Source organism: Pempheris klunzingeri, chromosome 13, assembly GCF_042242105.1.
Source record: "Pempheris klunzingeri isolate RE-2024b chromosome 13, fPemKlu1.hap1, whole genome shotgun sequence".
Classification (NCBI taxonomy): Eukaryota; Metazoa; Chordata; class Actinopteri; order Acropomatiformes; family Pempheridae; genus Pempheris; species Pempheris klunzingeri.
This window is the reverse complement of record NC_092024.1, coordinates 8,241,158-8,262,481: the sequence shown is the minus strand read 5'-3', so window position 1 is coordinate 8,262,481 and position 21,324 is coordinate 8,241,158. Positions and strand designations below refer to the sequence as shown.

The 21,324-nt window shown below is 42.6% G+C and overlaps 1 protein-coding gene across 2 annotated transcripts in view; it reads right to left on the bottom strand.

Annotated features, from left to right (window-relative positions):
* Positions 1 to 21,324, bottom strand: part of rock2a (rho-associated, coiled-coil containing protein kinase 2a) — a 32,726-nt gene that overhangs the window by 2,489 nt on the left and 8,913 nt on the right. Inside the window, exons 2-31 of one of the 2 annotated variants that reach the window (XM_070842027.1) lie at positions 15,208 to 15,289; positions 14,983 to 15,083; positions 14,513 to 14,650; positions 14,111 to 14,371; positions 13,343 to 13,487; positions 13,054 to 13,192; positions 12,828 to 12,919; positions 12,438 to 12,597; positions 12,256 to 12,310; positions 11,531 to 11,619; positions 11,354 to 11,402; positions 10,777 to 10,912; positions 9,903 to 9,994; positions 9,217 to 9,463; positions 7,537 to 7,643; positions 6,848 to 7,007; positions 6,070 to 6,230; positions 5,640 to 5,824; positions 5,467 to 5,536; positions 4,991 to 5,094; positions 4,603 to 4,789; positions 4,194 to 4,287; positions 4,011 to 4,105; positions 3,678 to 3,869; positions 3,307 to 3,475; positions 3,107 to 3,177; positions 2,935 to 3,023; positions 2,686 to 2,764; positions 2,301 to 2,568; positions 1,977 to 2,190 (exon numbers count right to left, since the gene is read on the bottom strand). In XM_070842027.1, the coding sequence (XP_070698128.1) occupies positions 1,977 to 2,190; positions 2,301 to 2,568; positions 2,686 to 2,764; positions 2,935 to 3,023; positions 3,107 to 3,177; positions 3,307 to 3,475; positions 3,678 to 3,869; positions 4,011 to 4,105; positions 4,194 to 4,287; positions 4,603 to 4,789; positions 4,991 to 5,094; positions 5,467 to 5,536; positions 5,640 to 5,824; positions 6,070 to 6,230; positions 6,848 to 7,007; positions 7,537 to 7,643; positions 9,217 to 9,463; positions 9,903 to 9,994; positions 10,777 to 10,912; positions 11,354 to 11,402; positions 11,531 to 11,619; positions 12,256 to 12,310; positions 12,438 to 12,597; positions 12,828 to 12,919; positions 13,054 to 13,192; positions 13,343 to 13,487; positions 14,111 to 14,371; positions 14,513 to 14,650; positions 14,983 to 15,083; positions 15,208 to 15,289 (4,031 nt within the window). Of the gene's footprint in view, positions 1 to 1,976; positions 2,191 to 2,300; positions 2,569 to 2,685; positions 2,765 to 2,934; positions 3,024 to 3,106; positions 3,178 to 3,306; positions 3,476 to 3,677; positions 3,870 to 4,010; positions 4,106 to 4,193; positions 4,288 to 4,602; positions 4,790 to 4,990; positions 5,095 to 5,466; positions 5,537 to 5,639; positions 5,825 to 6,069; positions 6,231 to 6,847; positions 7,008 to 7,536; positions 7,644 to 9,216; positions 9,464 to 9,902; positions 9,995 to 10,776; positions 10,913 to 11,353; positions 11,403 to 11,530; positions 11,620 to 12,255; positions 12,311 to 12,437; positions 12,598 to 12,827; positions 12,920 to 13,053; positions 13,193 to 13,342; positions 13,488 to 14,110; positions 14,401 to 14,512; positions 14,651 to 14,982; positions 15,084 to 15,207; positions 15,290 to 21,324 lie in introns of those variants that run through there. The other variant, XM_070842028.1, reaches the window with a different exon arrangement.

Sequence of the window (21,324 nt, the reverse complement as noted above, 5' to 3'; positions counted from 1 at the left end):
CTAAATAAATAATTTTAAAAAACAGTTTATATTTAAACCCACAGGACAATGTGTCTGCTTTCATTTTAAACACCCAGTGTAGTGGTGATCAAAGCTGTCATGTGAGCAACCAGATGTTTCCCACACATGTAAGGAACCCCAACAAGCACATGCACTAGGACCAATGTATGTGGACATAGCCCACCACCACCACCACCACAAACTGACAACCAGGACCGTGTCTCAACGTGGAGTGCTAAAAGACACGCTTTGGTTGTAAACAAGCATACACACATTTGGGAATTGAGCCGTTTACAGGGAAACGTCTGGGAAAAGGAGGAACAAGGTGGGAGCAGTCATCATTTGTACCAGTGTCCACTGTGGGATTCTTCTCGCCTCATTTTGAAGCCATTTGACCTGCGAGGGCTGAGGTCAGAGGACACGAGGTCACCATGAGTGAGGAATGTTTAGAGAGCAGCGAACGGCACCTTTTAGAAATATCAAAGTTTAGTCTTCTGTAGGTGCTGTGGTCAGCTGCTGCCCTAAAAACAACAGTGTGGGTCTTGTGTTTTTCAAGGTGCAGAAACAGCAGCAGACGGTATGAAACACTGAGCTTCGTTCATCAGTATTCAGATTTGATCTCCTCCCGTGTTTCCTTCTCTTTTCTCTAAACTCACAGCAAATTCTGAGTGTAGATGTGTACAGGCCCCGTGGAAATGATGTTCCACTGCCACTGAAATCACAGCACTGCACAGCACACACAGTTACCATCAGAAATGAATAGAGGAACAATCATCATCGATATCATCCAATGCCCAGTGCCAGTCCTGAAGACCAAAGTCCTCCAATCTGGAAGGGGAGATTAGTTTTGTTGGCCAGGTAACAACTACTGCACACAAACTGGTATCCATGAATAAACTCTGTTCTTGTCAAGTGCATGAGTGGCTACTGTGTTATGTAGGGGAGAGCCTGAGACACAACAAGACCGACCAGAGGGGAAACTGAGAACAGGCTCTCATCTTTAGCAGGCTCATCGTGTATATGAGGAACAAAGCGCTTTCCATTTTTCCATTTCCATTCTCTGAAGCAGCAGAGACCATTAACTTTCACACTGGGTATGGAGATATCAGCATTGTTTTTGTTGGATTTGGTAACTCTGGATTCATTATAGATGAGACAAATACCAGCATTCACCACTAACTGAATTTTCAACAACATTGACAATTTTCAGCCTAAAAGATTCAGGAAATTCGATCTAACTTGTTAGGGTGGAAAGTCTTTGAAACAACAGCAAGACAACTCTTGGAGCTACGGAGCCCCCAAAGGGTCACAATGGGAACTGCTTTTGCTTCCCTCACAATAAGTTCTTCAATCCTCCTGATCCATAGGAACAGTTAGTGTGTTGGTAGCTGTGCTGTAGTAATGCGTTGTCAATTTAGTGAACGGAGAGACTTTACATGATGCATTTATTCATTATTCTGCCAGCACAACCATGTCAACTCACTGCACATGCAATCCATCTAGAAAGTGTTAAACCCATTATAAATCAATCTGTCATAGACATAATTGTAACAACCAAGGCATGGCTATGACCACAATCACAGCAACAGCCAAAGCTCAGTCACCCATATCTATATGTTTCATAATCACAGCTACAGTCGGTCTCAATCAGCCTTGCAGCAGTCAGTGAGAGAGTTACTGTCGATGTCTATCTGCAATCAAACTGACTTGTGCCTCAGCCAGCTACAGCTGAGGGTGCACCAACTCACATTGATCACAACCAGCGGTGGCCTACAACATAATATATAATATCAAATCATACTACAGCTCAGCCTTTCTCTATGGATCAGACAGAATGCAAGACAGCAGCGACCATTCAGGGGCTCCATTCTTCACAGAAACGAGAATACAATGAATAAACAAATAAAAATTTGCTTTTAAAATCTGGTCCCAACAGCAAAAAGTGTTCAGACGTGATTTCCCGTCTGCTTTGCTACCTGCTCTTGCTGGTGGGCAGCTGTCGACTGGGCCTCCTCATGGACTGGCTGGGCTGGACCTTCATGGAGGCACGTGGCGAGGAGCGTGCAAAGTGCTCTGGCGGCGGAGGCTTCTTGGGAATCTTCTTGACCAGTCGGCTCACCCACTTCTGCTGCTCCTCCTGTGACACAGCCAGCAGCAGCAGGTTCTTGGCCGTAGACACATCGTAGTTCACTGGTGGCGGGAGAGAAGTGCAAAGGTTGTAGTCATTGGTTATCTTTATTAGCAACACTGGTATTACATCTAATTCAGAATTTCATTTTCGAAAAATTTCTTTTTGCTACCTTTACACGGAGCAATGATCTCCTCCTTCTTGTCCATGTGGTCTTTGTGGCACTTGATGTGGCAGCGTCGGCACTCCAGAGCAGGCGGCGGCTTGAACATGTTCCACAGTGGCTTGGTGCACGCCTCGCAGTTGGTGGGGAAGTGGTAGAGCGTGGGGATGAACTCGTGGCCCTTGTGGCAGATGTAGCTGGACTTCTCTCCGATGGCCAGCGGCTCCACGGGAAACTCTGGCTCCTTTTTGCTCTCGCCCTCATTGGCATAAAGAATCTGGAAGGACGATAGAGGATTTTTAATATACTGATCAACCAGGAGTCGAAATTTAAGAGGCTGCTGTCTAATTCAGAATTTCAGTAATAAAACCATTGAAACGGCGGCAAGACAGACCTGGAATATTCTGGGAATCTCTTTGGCGTCAGCGCGGTAAACATCTGTTTGAGTGACAGGCCTCACATGGAAGAGTTTACTGTGTAAAAAAAAAAAAAAAAGTAAATGTCCCCTTATCACAACAACAGAGCTGCATCTCCATTCACCTACAAATGCCCCTACAGGACATAACGAACTCTTAAATGTACTAAAAGTGACACAAGGTCTGGTTTGTCCTCTCAGCAAAGAGGGATTAGAGGTTCTACTCACTCTATATCAAGCACCATGTAGGGAATGGACTGCTCTTTGTCTTGCTCGCTGTTGTAGAAGAGAATCTTCTTGCTGCTCACTACAACATACTGTAACAGAACAGACATGGTAAGGTCAAGTTAATCATTGGGGGCACTGTTATAAATCATCAAAGCAGCTCTATTCTCTGTACCTTTTTCTCCCATCCAAACTTCTTGGTGTTGTTTCTTACAGGGAGCGAGAGCCAGCCCTCCAGCCTTGTTTCTGAGTGGGAGAAAGAGACCATCATTTATACATACTTTATCATTTTCTGCAAGTTGCACTATTTTGGAATCCCTGACTGTGTATTTTTTTGTTTGAAAGTATTATAACAGCCAGTGGTTGGGCTCTTACCTGTGTATGCATCGTCAGTATCAAACTCTGGCCCACTGCTGACGCTGGCAGAGTCCATCGATTGAACGCTGAGCGACTGCAGGAGGTTCCTGAGCTGCTCGATGTCACTGTCCTTACTATCCAGAGCCATCTGCAGCTCAATACGCATCTGGCTCTCCTCTGACAATTGCTGTACATAAAAAAAACAGAAGAAGAAGAAAAAGGGACAAGGTCCAGTCAAAGATGCTGAAGACGGAGAGAAGACACTGGTGCACATGCTGGTCTGTCCTAGTGAAACAGTTGTTACTTAGGGGGACTAGTCAGAGACAAGTCAGAATACTGGTGCTCTCTCACTGTGCACTAACCAAAGAGTGTCTGACTGTTCTACTAACCGCCTGCATTTCGTTGATCTCTTTCTGGTATTTGATGATGGAGCTGTTGAGTTTTTCCTTCTCCGACCTGAGCTCCAACTGCAGCTTCCTGTTCTCCTTCTCCTTCCGCCGCATGTCTGTGTCGTTACCACGGCGACTGCCTCCGCCACGAACTTCCTTCCTGTTCATGATCTCTGCCAGCTTATTGACGGCCTGCAGATGGACACGAGCAGCACAGGAAGAGGATATAACCCAGATCGAGAGGGGTTTGGCCTGACCTCTAAAACTCAGCCCTTAGAATTTTAAAACAAAACTCTTGCCGTCCAAGCGTGAGTGACTAAAAATGAGACTTACCTGAGTTTTCAGCGTCCTCTCTGACTGCAGCTGCTTCTCAAACGCCTGCTTCATCTGGCTGATTTGCTGCTCCCAATCCTTTGACTTTTCTGATTCTAAAAAGGAAAAGACACGTATAAAATGATGTTTTGAATATTTTTCTTATGATCAAATTGCAAGTCACATTTGAAATATTTTCATTACCTTCTATTGCCTCCCTTAGCTTGTTGTTCAGCTCCTCCTTCTCATTGGCCAGGTTGGCCACATCACTGGTCAGGGTCCTATTGGCTTCCTCCAGCTACAAAGGGCAGGAAATAAGGCCATATTCTGTGTTATGGGTAATTATGAGCATGATCTGGGCTCTCTGTCACCTGTAGTCCAACCCCAACTCTTAAGGCTATTTTTAGCTTGAAAATGTGCTGGACTTACACTTAGTTGTTGTACATCATATTGTATCACTTCAGTAATGAGACAAGCTATCCTCTTTATCTACTATGATGAACGTCTCTTTGTAGGTTGGTTTCTCGTACCCACACATGAGAAAAACATCGACTACAGATCATCTGGATTTAACATATTCACTGTGAGGTAGACGACGGCTGACGCGACCCACCGAACTGATGGTGATGTCCTTCTCAGATAGCTCCTGACGATGGCGGGCCATCATTTCCTTCAGTTCCAGCTCCTTCATGATCTTCTCCTTCTCCAGGTCCGAGTACTGCTCCTCTGCGATGGAGCGAGCCAGCTGCTCTGAGTCAGCCTTTGTCAGTGTGATCTCCAGCTGAGCTGCCAACGAATCCCTTGAAGAAATTAAAAAAAAGAAAAAAAAACAGGCTGAACAGGGATTCATCACAAACCCAGAATGTAACGGTCTCGTCCAGAGAATAAATTAATTTTGTCTTGGTTTTACTCCCATTTCAAAATACAGCTATTGAATTTCCCTTCATGTTTAAAGTGGAAGAAAAAAAAGAAAACATCATATTTTCAAATAGCCAAACCACCTCTCCTCCTGTAGCTCCTGCAGAGACTGCTGCGCCTCTTTGTACAGTTTGTTCCTCTCCTCACAATCCTCCTTTAGTTCACGAACCTGGGTCTTATACAGGGTCTGGAAAACAGATCAAATACACACTGTACTCACAGACAATACATTGATGCAAATACTTTTCCTGAGTAGCAATAAATAAATATACAGAGAGTAAAGATAAGGGAAGCATTCATGTTCAATTGAGCCGCAGATTATTCCATTAAAACAGATTACACATTGGTTATATCACAATAGAAATACATGAAAAATCACATAATAGATGTCCACTGAAACTGAGTCCCTTAGCATCTATTCAACACACACAAACACACACTCACCATGCATGCATTAGCTGGTGGCACATCACAGCCCGCACACAGGAGAACCATAATGTGTTGCACTTAGTCATTTTACATCCACATTTGTAATTACGGAGCAGAAAAAAAGACTCACTGAGAAATACTGTTCAGCTTCTAACTGGTCCTGTAACTCCTTCATTTGCCCGTCTGTTTCCTGTCTTTCTCTGTAGTCAAAAGAAAAAAAAGAATATTACTCATCATGCTCCTTAAGTCAAAACGAAAAGGCCGTGAATGCTAGAAAAGAATTAAGACAAAACTGAAGCTGACTTGCGCAGCTCTTGGTTCTGTTTCTCCAGGCTGCGTTTAATGTCCAGCAGGTGATTGGTCTCCTGCTTGAGTTGCTTCTCTGAGGTTCGCAGAGAGCTGAGCTGCTGGTTCTGGGACTTTAGGTCGTTCTGAGTCAGGTTTCGCTTCTGGGTCTCCTGCTCGATCTTCAGCGTCAGGTTCTTCACCTGCAAGGATGAAGAAAATAGACTGAAAAATGAGCAGTGGCTGTGTTTTTATTGCTTAGACTGTTTTATGTTATCATGTTGTCTGGGATTTCCGTTTTTGTAAATTGCTACTGAATTACGGTTATTCCTCTTCGGCTCTGAACTGAAACATTACACGAGTTACAAGATCTGTTGCAGTAGGTGGCATTTAATATCTTAAGACACGCTTCACTGTTCTCCTGCACTGAACATAAACACTTGCTCACCTCCTCAGTTAGACTGTCCTTATGCCTGCGCAGCTCTTCAAGTTTCTGCAGAGCCTGTTTATAGTCACAGTCCATCATGCTGCTGTGCTTCTCCAGCTCCAATATTCGGTTCTCCAGCCGAAGTTTGGCTGCTCGTTCCTCCGCCAGCTTCTGTTCCATCTCTGGGTGGGAGTTATTTAAAGATATCATTATATTTTCCACATGTTTAAGTTACGTTAATCATTACTGGCAAGTACGTAAAGCTGTAATAATAAATGCTGGTGAAGTCAGAGATGTCTACTGGTGCCAGATTATTTCACAAAGTTCAAATCTTGGATTAACTCATCTAACGTTAAATTGAAATTGAAAACCCCTTTTAGACATTTTGGTACCATGTAGAAATTACAGCAATTTTTATATATATGGCAAGCCTGGCGGAGCATCACCAGAGAAGATACTCAACATCTGGTGATGTGTATGAGTCACAGATTCGTAGACAAACAGTCACTGCTTGCAAAAGTTATACAACAAAGTCTAAGCATGACTAATGTACTGCACATACCACTGCTATTGCCAAACTGCCAAACATTACGCTGTCCTGGAAAGCAGGAGTGGGGGAACTATGTAAAAAAAAAGTGCCTGTTAAAGTGCCTAAAGTACCCTTTAATAAAATCTGACAATGTGCTCTTTAACTACATGTGACCTGTAAATAAGTAAAGGCATGCCTTTGCCCCAAACATTATGGAGGGCACTGATGTGAGAGAAGAGCTTCCACAAAAGGAAGGCTTGGCGCCCTCACCCTTCATGGACTCTGACTTGGCGCCCTCGATGGTTACTTTGATCTTGCTCTTGTCTGCCAACAGGGCCCTGGTGGCCTTATGAGAGGCCTCCTCTTGCTCCAGCTCCTGCTGCAGCACCTTCAGCTTGTAGGTCAAATCAATCTCCTTGTTGCTCATCTCCTGCACACAGGAAACATGGGCAGAGGTGATGAAACCATAACAGCAAACCTCTGCCAGCCAACACACATCCGGTAACATCATAATGACATGACACTCAGACTCATGACTTTCAGACAATATTTATTACTTAGTAAACCAAGCAGACATCAGTAGCTGATCCATCCTGTGGAAGATTACACCTCTGTAAGGATGGTGACAAGAAGTTAAGTGCAATCAGCACTTAACTTAAGGAAAAAACTAGACAGAATGCTTTAATTAGTGATGTAAATTATTCATACTAGTGCCTGATAACCCAAGACAAAGTGCAGTCTGAATTAACCGCCAGGCATTCATACGACTGAACAACCTGTTGGTCTTAGATTAAGGAGATGGTGATGGGCTACTTCCTAAACAGAACATTGCTTGATATGGTTTACTTTAATGCTTTTTAACATCATTTTTTCTGGCCTAAAATTGAATCCAGACTAGAGAGCACTGAAAGGCCAAAACACTAGAAAGGTTGTAAATATTGAAAAAAAAAATTCCGAACCTTCTCCATATCGGTGTGTTTTTCCTGGAGCTGTCTCTTCTCCGTCTCCGTTTTGGACAGAGCCTGTCTCTGCTGACGTGCCTCCCCCTCCAGGCTGGAGATACGTCCTGCAAGGCAAAGCCACGACAGAGAGAAAATGTTTCAAAAAGACAACAAAAAACACTTCCAAAACATAAAGCATATAACACGCAACAAAGTAACCACTTTTAGTTTAATTGTCATTATAAGCTCACTCACAATCCGAGCAAGAAGTTGGTGGGTTTCTGATTTCTCATGCATCTCCTTATTGGATGCACACACTGACTGGGGCGGTACTGGGAAGCCTCTGTAAGTGTGTTGCTTTATTTCAGCCACACAATGAGTTTGTTTGTACACACACACAAAGATAATCAGCTTAAAGCAATATTTTGATTATGAATATTTCCTTGCTTGGAGAAAGAAAGTAACTGCAGATTCAGTTAGATTGTGCTACTTTGGTTGGTTTGTAAATGCAACATCTGGTCAAAGCGTCTGATGACCAACAACTGCAGTCTGACTGAAGCCAAAAAGAAAGTCAACCGAGGTGTTCATGTGTTGACACTAATGGAGCGACAGAGCAGAGCAGAGCTCTGGGTGTGTTGACTGAACTGGCCTTGCTTCATGTATGACCTCACCATAAGTAACACAATCAGATAAAGGCTTTTATATGACAGTTTAAATAGCCTGAGCGGTGCCTTAATCAGATTAAGGTTGAGTTATTCGCCTTGCAGATAACACGCTCCCTTGTACAGTTGCACAAATCTATGCAAGTGGATGACCAGTACAACCAGAGCCTGCCACTGCTGCGCACAGGCCTGCTGCAAAGGAGCAACTGGCTGCTGTTGTTTTATTCAAGAGCTTGTCTACAGGAGAGTATTTCATTTTATACTCTCTATATTTTGTTCGACCAGTCTGACATAAGGGGCTTAAACCTTATATCTCTAAATATCAGATGTCTTTGCACTTGTGTATATTATGGTCGTTGTGGCTCTACAAAGCACTTCAAGACAAGCTCTTCCAAATAACTGTGAATCAGTGACTTTCTCACTCACCCACACACACACACACACACACACACACACGCATACAAACACAGATAGTGAATCAGTTGCTTGCAGAATGGATTCTGTGGTGCAAAATCCGTATTAAGGCCTGAAAAGCCTCTTTGGTGCCGTCTGTATTTGTGTGGAACATTGCTCTTGCCCACCTAGCTGCCCTAATAAATCTGCCATGTAAGCTGCTGGGCAGACAGAAATGGCTGAAATACCAAATTTGTATCCAAGGCGTGTAATAGAATTTCTAACTCTGAAAAATATAGGTAACTGCTTCAGAAACTCCTGATTTCAAACACTAAATTGTGTTTCACTCACTACAACCATACAGACAACATTGCCCTACATATGTATATAAATAGATTTCTATAAACAAAATAAAGATAATTTATAATTTTAAATCCTATCTTAAAACCAGATAAAATATGATGTGATACATTTCTGCTTAATAATAGATACAAATGCCAATTGTTTACAGACAAGAAATCTTCCTGTATCCTATAGGAAATACTGTATATGTGTGTGTGTGTGTGTGTGTGTGTGTGTGTGTGTGTGTGTGTGTGTGTGTTGTGTGTGTGTGTTTGTGTGTGCATGTGTGTGTGTCACCCACCCATCAGGTCACTGATGGTCTCTGAGCCCTGGCTGTGCTCCCTCCTCTCCGTCTCCAGCGCGGCTTGCAGGCTGATGCATTCCTTCTCCAGGCTCAGCTTGCTACGCTCCAGCAGGCAGCATTTATCCTGCAGCTCGCGCACGTTGGCTTCCAGCTGTTGCAGCTGCTTGCTGCTCTCCGTCTGGGTTTTACGGAGCCTCGCCGCCGCCTCAGACTCGGCCCGGAGCAGCATGTTGGCTTCTTCCAACTGGTGGAGACAGCAACACAATACGTTTTCTTTTTGCTCACAGTCACGGTATGTCCTGCATTTTAATGAATACAAACTTAAAATCAATTATGTTGGGGAAAAAATAGAAACAGGCCTAGTGCAATTTATACTGCACAATTCAGTGTTCCCTGTTTGGATGTGTTTTACGGATTTCTGAAATATATTCCATATCAAGGCTTTTATTCCATGATGATATCTCTGCTTTGAAAAATATAGTGTACTGAAAATAATGTTTATGATGCCATAGCTCCAAATAAATATATACACGTGTCAACAACCGGTAAATTAATATCTGATGAGAAATTGGTTCACAGTAGCTCCTTCAATAGCTAATAATATTCATTAGTTTCCTATTCTTACAATAATAGGCAATTTTGTAGACATTAACCTTCAGTGCTCACAGACAAATATGACTGACCTGTTTCTGCAGATGAATGTTCTTCTCATTGGAAATGTGGGAATTCTGGTTTCTTCTCTTCATGTCATCCAGCTGGTCTCGAAGGCTATTGACTGCACAACACAGTGGAAAACAGACCCGTATATTATAGTGTAGTATACCGGAGAATGAATCCTTCATTAGTTCTAATTAAAGGGGACATAACAGAGCAACAGCTGACCAAGTATTATTGTGCAAATTATATAAAATCCACAAAGCAAAAATAATCATAATGTACATGCAACTGTAGAGCAAAGCAAAAGCAGTAGAGTTTGACAGTCGTGTTCCTCTGGTGAGTCTGTTTCCACACTGTTTAAAATGTCCGTTTGACCAGGTGATGGCACTATCCATCCACATTATGTCAGTCTGTCTATCAACTTCCATCACCTCTTCATTCGTTTAAGAATATTTTTGGCATTTTCTGCTGGATTAGATAGCAACAGTAGAGAGTGAGAGGAAACGGGGATGAGAGAGGGGATGACATGCAGCAAAGGGCCCAGGAGGGCTTCTAACCCGGCCTCAGGGAACGGGGGATCCCCCATCAACTCTTCTAAATTAAACATCCAACCAGCACGAATTAATAAATTCATAGAATTTTGGGATGATTTTTTTAAATTCATATTTTACTAGATTCCATATTAACTGTATTTAAAAAAACAGAAAGAACAGAAAGTGTGCCACTGCATGTGTTCATAGAATTTGAAAGATGTGATACCAAAACACAGCTGTTAATTCTTTATTAATGTCTCAAGTAAATAACTTAACTCATCAAATCACATTTGATAACTGAAGTTATATGAATGTGAAAAAAATGCACACTGTGTGCAATAAAGAGTGTGTGTGTGTCTCGTGTCACCTTCGTTCTCCAGGCAGCGCTTCCTGTCGGCCTCGCTCTCGGCTTTGCGGTGGCTCTCCAGGCTCTTGTGCTGCAGCAGGGCTTTCTCCCTCTCTAGCTGCCTAAGACTCGACTCCAGGTTCTTTCTGCTGCTCACCTAAAATCAGTCATTAAATATCTGTTCGACACGTCCTATAGGGCTGCTTTCACGGTGCTGTGATTCCATAACTCACTTTATGAGAAATGGTTTCTCAGAATCCAATCAGGGTTTAACACAAATCCAATCCCAATGGGCATTTTATAGCGCCTATTAGAAGTCAGCTGAACCTCAATGGATATGACACATTGGCATTCAACCGAAACATGGTCTAGTGAAGACTGAGAAATCATTATTTGCACTTAAATACAGTTTTTGAAAAGGCAATAAAATGGGAGAAAAAGATGGAACTTGTACGATCCCGGTGGGGAAACCGGGTCATTGCACCAGCAAGTATTAAAAGTAGGATTGAGCCAAAACTATGCAAGTGATCTCCAACACTAACAGGTGTGTGTGCTGTGGATTCACTGGCTCATTGTTGTTTCAGGGGAGTTAGCTTACCTCTTCCTCAAGTTCTTTGGAGATTTTGTCTAGACGGCCAGAAGCAGTTCTGCAAGAGGAGAACGGTAAAACATTTACAAGAGCCTTGACAGTGACGATCGCTGTGCTCAAGTCTGCGAGTGGCGCACCTTGAAGAAAAGCTAGCGTTGTTAAGCAGCATTTCTACAGCTCCCGTACCTGTGTTTGTACTCTAGATCATCTTTGTGCTGCTTCTCATTATTCAGCTGCACCTCCAGCTGGCGCAGTTTCTTCTGCAGTGCTGCAAACTGTGGAGAGAAAACAACCAACCAACCAATTCAACTGTGTATCATGCAGCCTCCTGACATTTTTGATGAAGAACAACAGAAAGAGAAATTTGCATCGCCATTTGATCCATAGTTAAAATAGTAGTTAAATATTAAGTTATATTTATATATTAAGTAGCTAATTAGTCAAAAATGAAAATACTGATTACAGCAGCTTTTGAGGTTTGGCTCAAACATAGAAGATATGGACAAGGACATTTTGCTGTCTTCATCCTGAGAAGTGGCAGCTGATTGCTTTGACAGTTCAGTTAGTACTAAAGTAAAAAAAAAAAAAAAAAAAGATTAGCTTTCAGCTCAGCCACTTACACCGAAAGCTGCTTAAGTCTTTCTGTGCGGCTCAGAACACTGAAATTCTAACAAAGTACAAATAAATCATGGGATCAGAAAAAGAAACCCTTTTCGGAGTCATTTCCATCATAATCTTTAATGTCTTCCGGCCCAAAGCTGAACTGATCGCAACGTCAACAGGCCTGTTCTGTGTGCTCATGTAAACTGACGCCTGGCTTATTTATTCCCTGAGAACCTTGGGATGGACGATATGAGAGCTGTTCAAGGTGCGCCTGGGAGTTATTGCGTGTGAAAATGAAAAGTGCCTACCTCTCCTTTTGAATTGTCATGAGTCACCGAGACATTGTTGGAAGCATTTAGTAACCTGAAGAAGGAAATGAAGAAAATCAACACAAAGTCAAGACCACAGTCAAAGAACAAATCGTTTATGCATGTACAAGTGTTGACGTCCTGTAAGTTAGGAAAGACAGACAGAAAACTGGAGGACTTACTGGTCTTCTTTGAAATAAGTGAAGCCAACAAAGGGTAGCTGATTTCCAACAAATGCCTTAGGTGTGGGGAAAGTTTCTACGTCGCCTTTGTCATCTTCAATCTCATCAAAGTTACTGGTGTCTATGTCGCTGCTCAGCTCTGGGACCACAGGGGCAACCGCTGAGGAGGGAGCAAGACAGAGGAAGAAAGGAAACGGGCAAGTGTGAACTGCTGGAAAAAGGAAGTGCTGTGTAAACAAAACTTGGGAGTTTCAGTCCAATAAATAATGCATCTTGTACTCTGATACAGATGCTGTTCCAAACAAGTTCTTTGTTTGGTGTTTGAGTCACGTAAAGGGCTCGTCTTGTTGGCTCAGGTGAAGCTGCTTATCGAACTGCGGCGACACTCACTGTCTCTGATGGTGTCGAAGGTCCACTGGTCGTTCTTGAAGAAAGGGTGTCGCTTGATTTCCTCCACGCCATTCCTGCCCAATCGCACCTCCCTCAAAACAAAGACAGTGAATGAGTTGTCGAGCGATGACTAAATGTGCCCTTTGTCCTCAGTTTGACAGCATCTGTAGCAACAGGCACACATGACCTATTGATACATATTCTACAAGACTGGAACTCTTTATACCTGTCAGTCAGGAAGGCACAGATGATATTCTTGGCATCTTTGGAGATCTCCACATCATCAGGGAAGTTGAGAGAGTTTTTATGGTCCATGATCTTACTGTAGGTTCCCACCAGAGAGTCCGCGTAGAATGGCGTGTCACCTATCAGCAATTACAGTTAAATTAGCCATCATAAACAGCGGCGTCTCGTGTCAGCATGCCATTTACAGTACATGAAGACACATAGCATCTCTTACAATGCTCCACTCTTATTCTGTAAAATCACAGTGACTTCATTAGATGTTCACTGACCAACAAGCATCTCGAAGATGAAGACCCCTACGGACCACCAGTCACACTCCCTGCCATAATACCCATCTCCTCCCTGGGATTTCAGCACCTCAGGAGAGATGTAGTCTGGAGTCCCGACAGCTGTGTCACAGTGCACCATGCCGGTCTGCAACACAAATCCAGGAATCAATATCCTTCAAAATCTTCCCTTAATCCAAGTATGATTAGACATTCTAGACTCTGATCAGGTTCTTATCTCATCTTAATGGATAGACATCAATCTAAATGAGACCTGTCAGCAGGACTGAATGACCCTCCAGCCCGAAATCTCAAGCGTAGAACTGCTAGAAAGGCTGATTTAACTACTAAGACAGGCTCCATGTCTTCCGTTGGTACCCATGACAAAATATGAAGATGTGCTCATACATATTGTGACATATTATGTACTGTAAGCTTCAACAAGCTCAGCAGAGTTCAGAGCTTCTGCAGCAGAAAACCTGACATGAGAGTGCGCTTCAAGCAGCAGAGTCTTTACAGCATTAGCATGTAGACACAATTAAGTCTGCTGGAATTTCTCAGACCAACAAATTTATGATAATGTATTTTTGGCTGGCGATCACAGCTCAGCAGCACCATGTTATCCACATTATTTGCTTTTCATATAAAGACAACAAGTGTGCCGTGGTATGCACCTTGTTTCCATAACTGCTATTTTGTTCTGCCATTTTGTTAGCATCATTGCTAAGTGTTTACAAAAACAGACCCCTGTGACTTTCCAGGACAACTCACAGAGTCCATCTTCATGCAGGTGCCGAAGTCGGCCAGCTTGAGGTGTCCGTTCCTGTCCAGCAGCATGTTGTCCGGCTTGACGTCCCGATGGATGAAGCCCATGGAGTGAATGGCATCCAGGGCCATCACCACCTCTGCTGTGTAGAACTTGGCCCATTTCTCCGGCACGTCGTAGGTGCTGGTGAGGTTGACCAGGTCGCCTCCTGGCATGTACTCCATCACCATGTAGAGGTAGTGCTCATCTTGGAAGGCACAGCACAACTGGACGACCCAAACACAAGCGCTCGTTACTAGAGACAGCCATTTTAGTATAGTCTCCCAGCAAAGTCCTAACCTATATGATACATTTAAACTTTGAGATAAGAACTGTGAAGAAGCTGAAATATAAAAGTAAAGTCAAACCTGCACAACCCAGGGGCTGTTGGCAAAGGCCATGATGTCCCTCTCTTCCCAGAAGAAAGCTGAGTCTGAGCGCTTGATCATCTCAAACTTGCTCAGTAGCTTCATGGCGTAGACCTTTTGAGAGGCTTTATGTCGGACCTGAATGGCAGAGGTACCCAGTTAGTCAGAGTTGAAAAAGTGATAGAAAATTATTGATTTTAACTTTTGCATCCAGCTTTTATCCTGAGGTTTTGGCAAAATGATGAATTTCGGGTTACACAAAACGGCACATCACATGAGAAAAAGGTAGATCAAATCACTAAGTGGCTTTAAATGTCAGATTGTTCCATCTTAGAAGATGATTCCATATTTTCAAAATCAATTTTGTGCAATAAAAGAACATTTTCAGCTGAGAATTTACAGTTCCTAGACTAGAAAAAGACAATAATTACAACGGTATTATGCTGTAATTAAAACAAAAGGGCACTCACCAGCTGGACCTCACCAAATGCCCCTCGACCAATGACTTTAACCCTGTCAAAGTCTTCTGACTTCATCTGGAGGTCTCGTGTCTGTCTTATAACTTTCTCATCTGAATATGAAGAGAACAAAGAACCCGTTGGTAGCGTTGTGCTTTCACTTCATACATTTCTACTTTAAAAGAAGGCAAATGTCCTCTTATCTCCTTCTCCCTCTCTCTCGCAAACATCACTTACATCTCATTATGAAGGTTTCGATGTTTTTGTTCTTGCGTAGCGCAGGGTAGTCCAAGTCTAAGACCAGGGCGTTTATGGAGTCCTTCACAGAGAGAGAGAACAAATAACCATCAGTTATGTGTGAGAAAACGCAGAGCAAAGTGCAACATCCTCGACAGCTATATGAAGACTTTTATGCTTCTCTCCAAAACCATGAAGATGTAGTAAATATGATCAAACTGAAACTGAAATGCAGTAACAATGTATTTCAAGCACCACCTGTTTTGAAGGAAAGTGTAATGACATCGCATCGATACTGCAGTGTTATCTACAGTGTGTCAACATCAAAAAAACAAATATACACTGGCAAGGCAGAAGTGTGTTTTTTTGTGTGCCTGTTCAGGACACAGACGGGGTACGACACAGGTGAAGTAGTTAGAATGGGTCACATCACTATCAGGCATGCATGTATGTTTTGGAGAATTAACAGTGGGAAGCAGGACCCTGTGTGCCCCCCCCGTGCGTCCATCTTGGTATGACATGCAGCATAAAACTATGCGGTGAAAAGAACTAAATCAGGACAGATTGTGTGCAATCACGCAGCATTTCAATGACCCCCGGCTGCTCTTATCCCTTCTCTCAAATATACAGCAACGTCAGTAACTGAGCTGTTGCGGGCACAAGTGATAACGCATTCTTCACATAGAAGAGTGTGTGTTGATCAAAAAAGGTTACCACACAATGCACGCCATTGTGCTGCAAGTACAACACGACAACTAAGCAATGACTAACTGTTCTCCATTTATTAGCATTCATTTGAAGGGGATTATGAGACTTATCACAGCTAAAGTGTCAAAATATCTATTGTTTATTTAGAAATGTACATAACTTGTCATTGACTCAATTATGTTTATTAGGTTGCAATCATTTAGACTAATGGTGGACATGATGTATGAATGACTTTGCATTGTGTGAATAATGCATATCCACTGCGGAAATGAGTCATTCCTGACTGTATAGTGTCACTGAAAAACTAAAACCAACACTTCCCAATTTAGGCAGTGGAGCTCAGGCCTGACTGGGCTACGTTCAAGCTTAACATGACTGCCCTCTGACTGCATTTCTACGGAGAATTTATTTTCTGTACATTTTCTCACCACTGCACAGAACAAAAACAGTTCCACATCGCTGCACATCACACACAATCACATCGGGTTTGAAGGAAAACCGACAGCGTCTCCCCAGCGCTTCATTCAACAGCAATCAACTTTGATGGACTGGATACATAAACTGCAACTATACGTGCAAAGAAAATGGGTCTAACTCGAGGCTTTGTTTGGAGAGGCAGAGCAAGAGGATGACTCATATTGTTTTTCCCATCAGCAGCAGCCTACTTGATTCTGTCAATGATATTCATCTGCTGACAACAGATGAGCACACTGATTCAGTGACATTTGGAAAGAGTCTATCCGAGACAGATGAAGTCACCTCCACACCACGAGCAGGCACTGCATTTACCGTGCTCATGGCCGTATGGTGCTTTCTACATATTTTTGCCTGAACACAAAAAAAAAAAGCCTCATATGTATTATGACCATCTTACAATACAGCTGACAGTATTAGTCAACACATCAGTTTAAGCCTCCTACGAACACAAGATGCACTTGAGGATGAAAATAATGTGTGATATCTGTGTCAGTCCAACATCGTTACCACTAGCTTGCCAGTTAAAACAGTTCAGCTACTGAGTTTAAACAGTGATGCTCCTACAGCTAGGTAGCTACCTGCCGAGGCTGGTGCTCAGTGTGTTTAGCCATCAGTATTTTAGTTAAGCAGGATAGCCACACAGTCCTCTTAATTGCTCTACTGAGGTTGCACAGACACACACACACCCCAGACCAATCACTGCTCTGGACATACATGGACATGCACAAGGAAAATCAGATTAATGGTGAGATATGGTGAGGAAAAGGAAATGTCACATTGGGAATGTAGATGAATGATTAAATGTGTGCCAAGATTAAAGTTAAACATTACACCTGTTTTATCTATTATATTGTATGTTTTATTTGTATTCTGTACGGCGACCTTGTGAGCTTTGAAAGGCACCCTAAAAATAAAATGTATTATTATTACTATTATTATTAAAATGAAGGACTTGAGATGTAAAATGACCAAGTGAAAGATGAACTGAAGAGTAAAAAAAAAAAGTTGTAATATAACTGACCAACTGATTGAGGTTAAAGGAAATGTATATCACTTTATATTTCTTTTTTTAACCCGGCTGTATTGCTATAGGTGGTGTTTTACTCTCTGCGAGCAGTGTGTGTGTGTGTGTGTGTGTGTGTGTGTGTGTGTGTGTGTGTGTGTGTCTCAGAGTGAGAATCAGGTTGTGTCCTAAATCATTCACTTATTCACTACTCACTATCTAGGGAGTTTAATGTAGAGGACAATTAAGTGAGTTCATATACTAAATGAAAACAGACTATTGGACATTACTTGCATCACGGTTAATTTTTGCAGTCTTGTTTCTGCGCAGTGCATGATGCATTGTGGGATACTTTGAGTCTACCATATAAAAAGGTATAATAATTGTCACTATACATTCGGATAGCCCTACAAAATGGCGAACTGACTACATAGTGGATTATATAGTGAGCAGTGAGTGATTTCGGAAACAGCCCCGGACTGCAGCACTTCAGAAGCATGTTAGGTCAACTGAACACAAGCCGATTACATGCAGCATTCACTCATTTTGTAATAGATGTTGTCTGACCCGGGGCAATGTAGGGAAACCATTAAATAAGCACAAGACAGACTGATGCAAAACCCCTAATCATTACAGTATGTAACAATAAGGAAGTCATCTATCATCTTTTGTCAGCTACACATTCCTGAACGGTCAATGAGGAGTTGTTTGAAACACTGGACCGAGCCAGTAGAAAACACAAGAGCCCCAGTCTGACCCAGTGCTGGTTTTTTCAAACTTAGTCGTTTTCCTTTCTCTTCTCGTTTCCCCATCATTACACTGCTTGACAGGATGGCACACTGTTTCATGTTTCCCTCACTTCTTTTGTCTGCTTTTCCCTCGTCTCTTTTGCCCTTTTCTGCTTCTCCCTCAGTCTCTTATCTGCCTTTCCTCCTTCTCTCTCCATCGTTCCGCGCTCGGCTGCAGTCAGTCTGCAGCGGGCTGTACACTCTGTTTCATCATATCAACTTTACTTCCCCATTAAAGGACTGACCTCACACAAAACTACTATTTAAGGGAAAAAAAATACACACGGCGGGGGGGTGGAGGGAGGGTTGTAGAGGGGTTGCCGGGCGCGTACACATATGTGCACATGTGCACGAGGATCTCCCTACGAGCACAGCGATACAGGAAATGATCCACCCCACCCCAGGGCTGGCAGATAATTTCACTGTGTCATGAAGTCAGTCCCTGTGTGCAAGTCATTTCCTCTGGGTGAGCGTTCTCAGCTACTGCTGCACCTCTGGATTTGTCTGCAGCCAAAAAAAACCCCCTCCAAAAATATGTATACATGCCTGACAGCTAAACATATGACTACATATACAATGCATCCTATAATCTGTGTGTTGCATGGGTTTAGACACACAAATTACTTGCCAAAATGTACCTCTTCAAAGCAACTGCAAGTGCATAGCCACAGTAGAGATAAAACGCCAAATCATTTCCTCAAACTTGTTTCTATCATTTTATGTTGTGGTTCACTTAGGTCCCTTTAAAAGGTGAAGCTGCTGCGGTACAAACGACTTCTCTGACCACAGGCAATAAAGTGTTTCCGTGTTTAGTTTCATTATTAATTCACTTTCCCAGACCTAATCATGATTTCTTATTTCCTTTGAAAACACATTTTTAGTCAAAGACGAGGAAGATGGACACGCTACCATATATTACATCTTGACTTGCTGTTCTGCAGACTCTATGCACAGCATCAATCCCATTTATTCACACCGTGTGAATCTACATCTGTTATACTGTAGGTGTACGGAGCAGGAGGGTAACCAGTCACTGTGCACCAAGCAGCAATGATGATAAATCATGCAGTTTGTTCCTAATGTTTAAAATGTAAGCTGTAAACATTGAATTTTCATGTAGGTCTTTGCTTCAGTGAGGACTGAATACTTGTGTGTTTGTTACCTAATTGATTTCTTGCTTGCTTGCTTTATCATTCAAACACTTGTGGATACCAGTGAAAATCAAGTATGATTAGACTGGAAAACAAAATCTCTGAAAAATTAAAGCGGTCATAAATCTCTGCATGGATGAGGGGATTTCTCAGAGGCAAATGTGCAAACGATGAAATCACAACACCTTTCAGGCTTCTTCATGTGAACTAACAGGTGCTGCTGCCTACTTTAAGAACCTTCAGTTCTGTGATCACAGGCAAAATGTTTGATCGTTTGCAGAGAGAGAACAGCAGGACAAAGCTGGGACGGGTCACATGTGGGGCTTATGTACCTGAAGTACATTCGCCTGTCTGTCCAGTGCAACGGATGGAAACTTTCAAAGCAAACAGAGATCAAGTGTCACTGAACAGTTGAGACGTGCTCTGTAGGGAAAGGTCACTGCGCATCCTAAAGATCCATTAATAATCAATCACGTACATATAGGTACACTATAAGGTTGGAGCTGCTACAATCCCAAAAAGCATAAAGCACTGTGGCAGGTGGAGGAAGTTCTCTGTGCTCTGTACCAAAGCGTCCAGAGGATAAAGACTGTGAGGCAGAGGAGATTCAGTTTCACAGATTTCCAACTTTGGACATGAAAAAGTTGACAAAAGTTGTTAATCAACAGTTGCCATGAGAAATACAAAGTAAACACTCCCTTGCAACGCTTGGATGCACTACAGGCATGTAGCAAACATTCCCTATCTATAAACTGGGCCTCTTGGTGACATATTATTCCTTTCTCTGTCATTTCTACATCTTCCCATTAAACAAGATGAATCAAGTGTGGAGGAAGGATAAATAAATAAATGCATGTTGCTCTGGTGATAGCGAGAGGCGCCGGTGGCTCTGCAATGAAGCAGTGCAATGATGTTGGTGGATCTTTATGAGACACAATAGTGTTTTTCTTTTGCAAATCAAACTGCTGCTTAGCTGCCTTGGATGGAGACACACAAAGGGGGGACGCTGCCAAAGTAGCATCTCGAGAGGTGTCTGCTACAGTTGTTTGTGGTTTGTGAAAATGGGTGGTATTTCCCTTTAAAATGCTCCCCTCCAACCCCCCTCCCCCAAACCACATTAGCAGACATTTCAAGACATCATGACTCGCAGGGACCCCGTAGGTCATACATAGTAATCTGTTCAGTGCATTGGAGTTGCACATGAGAAATGGCTGCGCTCGGCTCTTCCAATTTGCTTCCATTAGCGTTACTGTGAAAAAAAATGGCAACAAGACTCTGGAGGACATTTCTCAGCTACACAGACGAAGTGGCTATTTATAAATATTACAAATGAATATGAATGTCTAATATAAAAGTGTTTGGGGAAGTGTAAAGCTGAATTGACATTTTCAACTTTAATGCATCCGACACATCCAGACAAGCGCCGTTCCTCCCTTCCTCATACACTGTAATGCTTCATTTGCATCAAAGGGAAAAGTTTTTTTGTGGAACAATGGATCTAAATAATTACAAACCGTGATGTCAGGTCCTAAACTGGAGCTTGATATACAGGAAACATCCCTGTACTTACAGTGACAGGCTTACAGTAATGTCTTCCTGAGCTGATAGGCCTTATCTGTCCAGTTCGGCTTATCACTATGAGTTGTTATGTATCTATTAGATAGCACTTCAGCATTTTATCTCTGCTATACTGTAATGCAGCCAATGGGTTATGGCTGGTTGCTTAGCAACTCCTGCAAAATACAAAGAGCTGAAACCAGCTGAAGCTACAGAGGAGCAGCAGACAGGAGCTTTATAAGCACTGTTTCAGCACATTTTATTCTTTTCTATTTTATTTACCCAACGTGCTCTTGACATTACAAAGCTGTCGACCCCTGCCTGCCTCCACTCTTTATCACCCTATAAAAAGCCACGTGGATCCACCAGGAAAGAATGCGATGTTGTTAACCTGAAAGGAACTAAACACAGAGAGTGAGTACCCAACTATTCA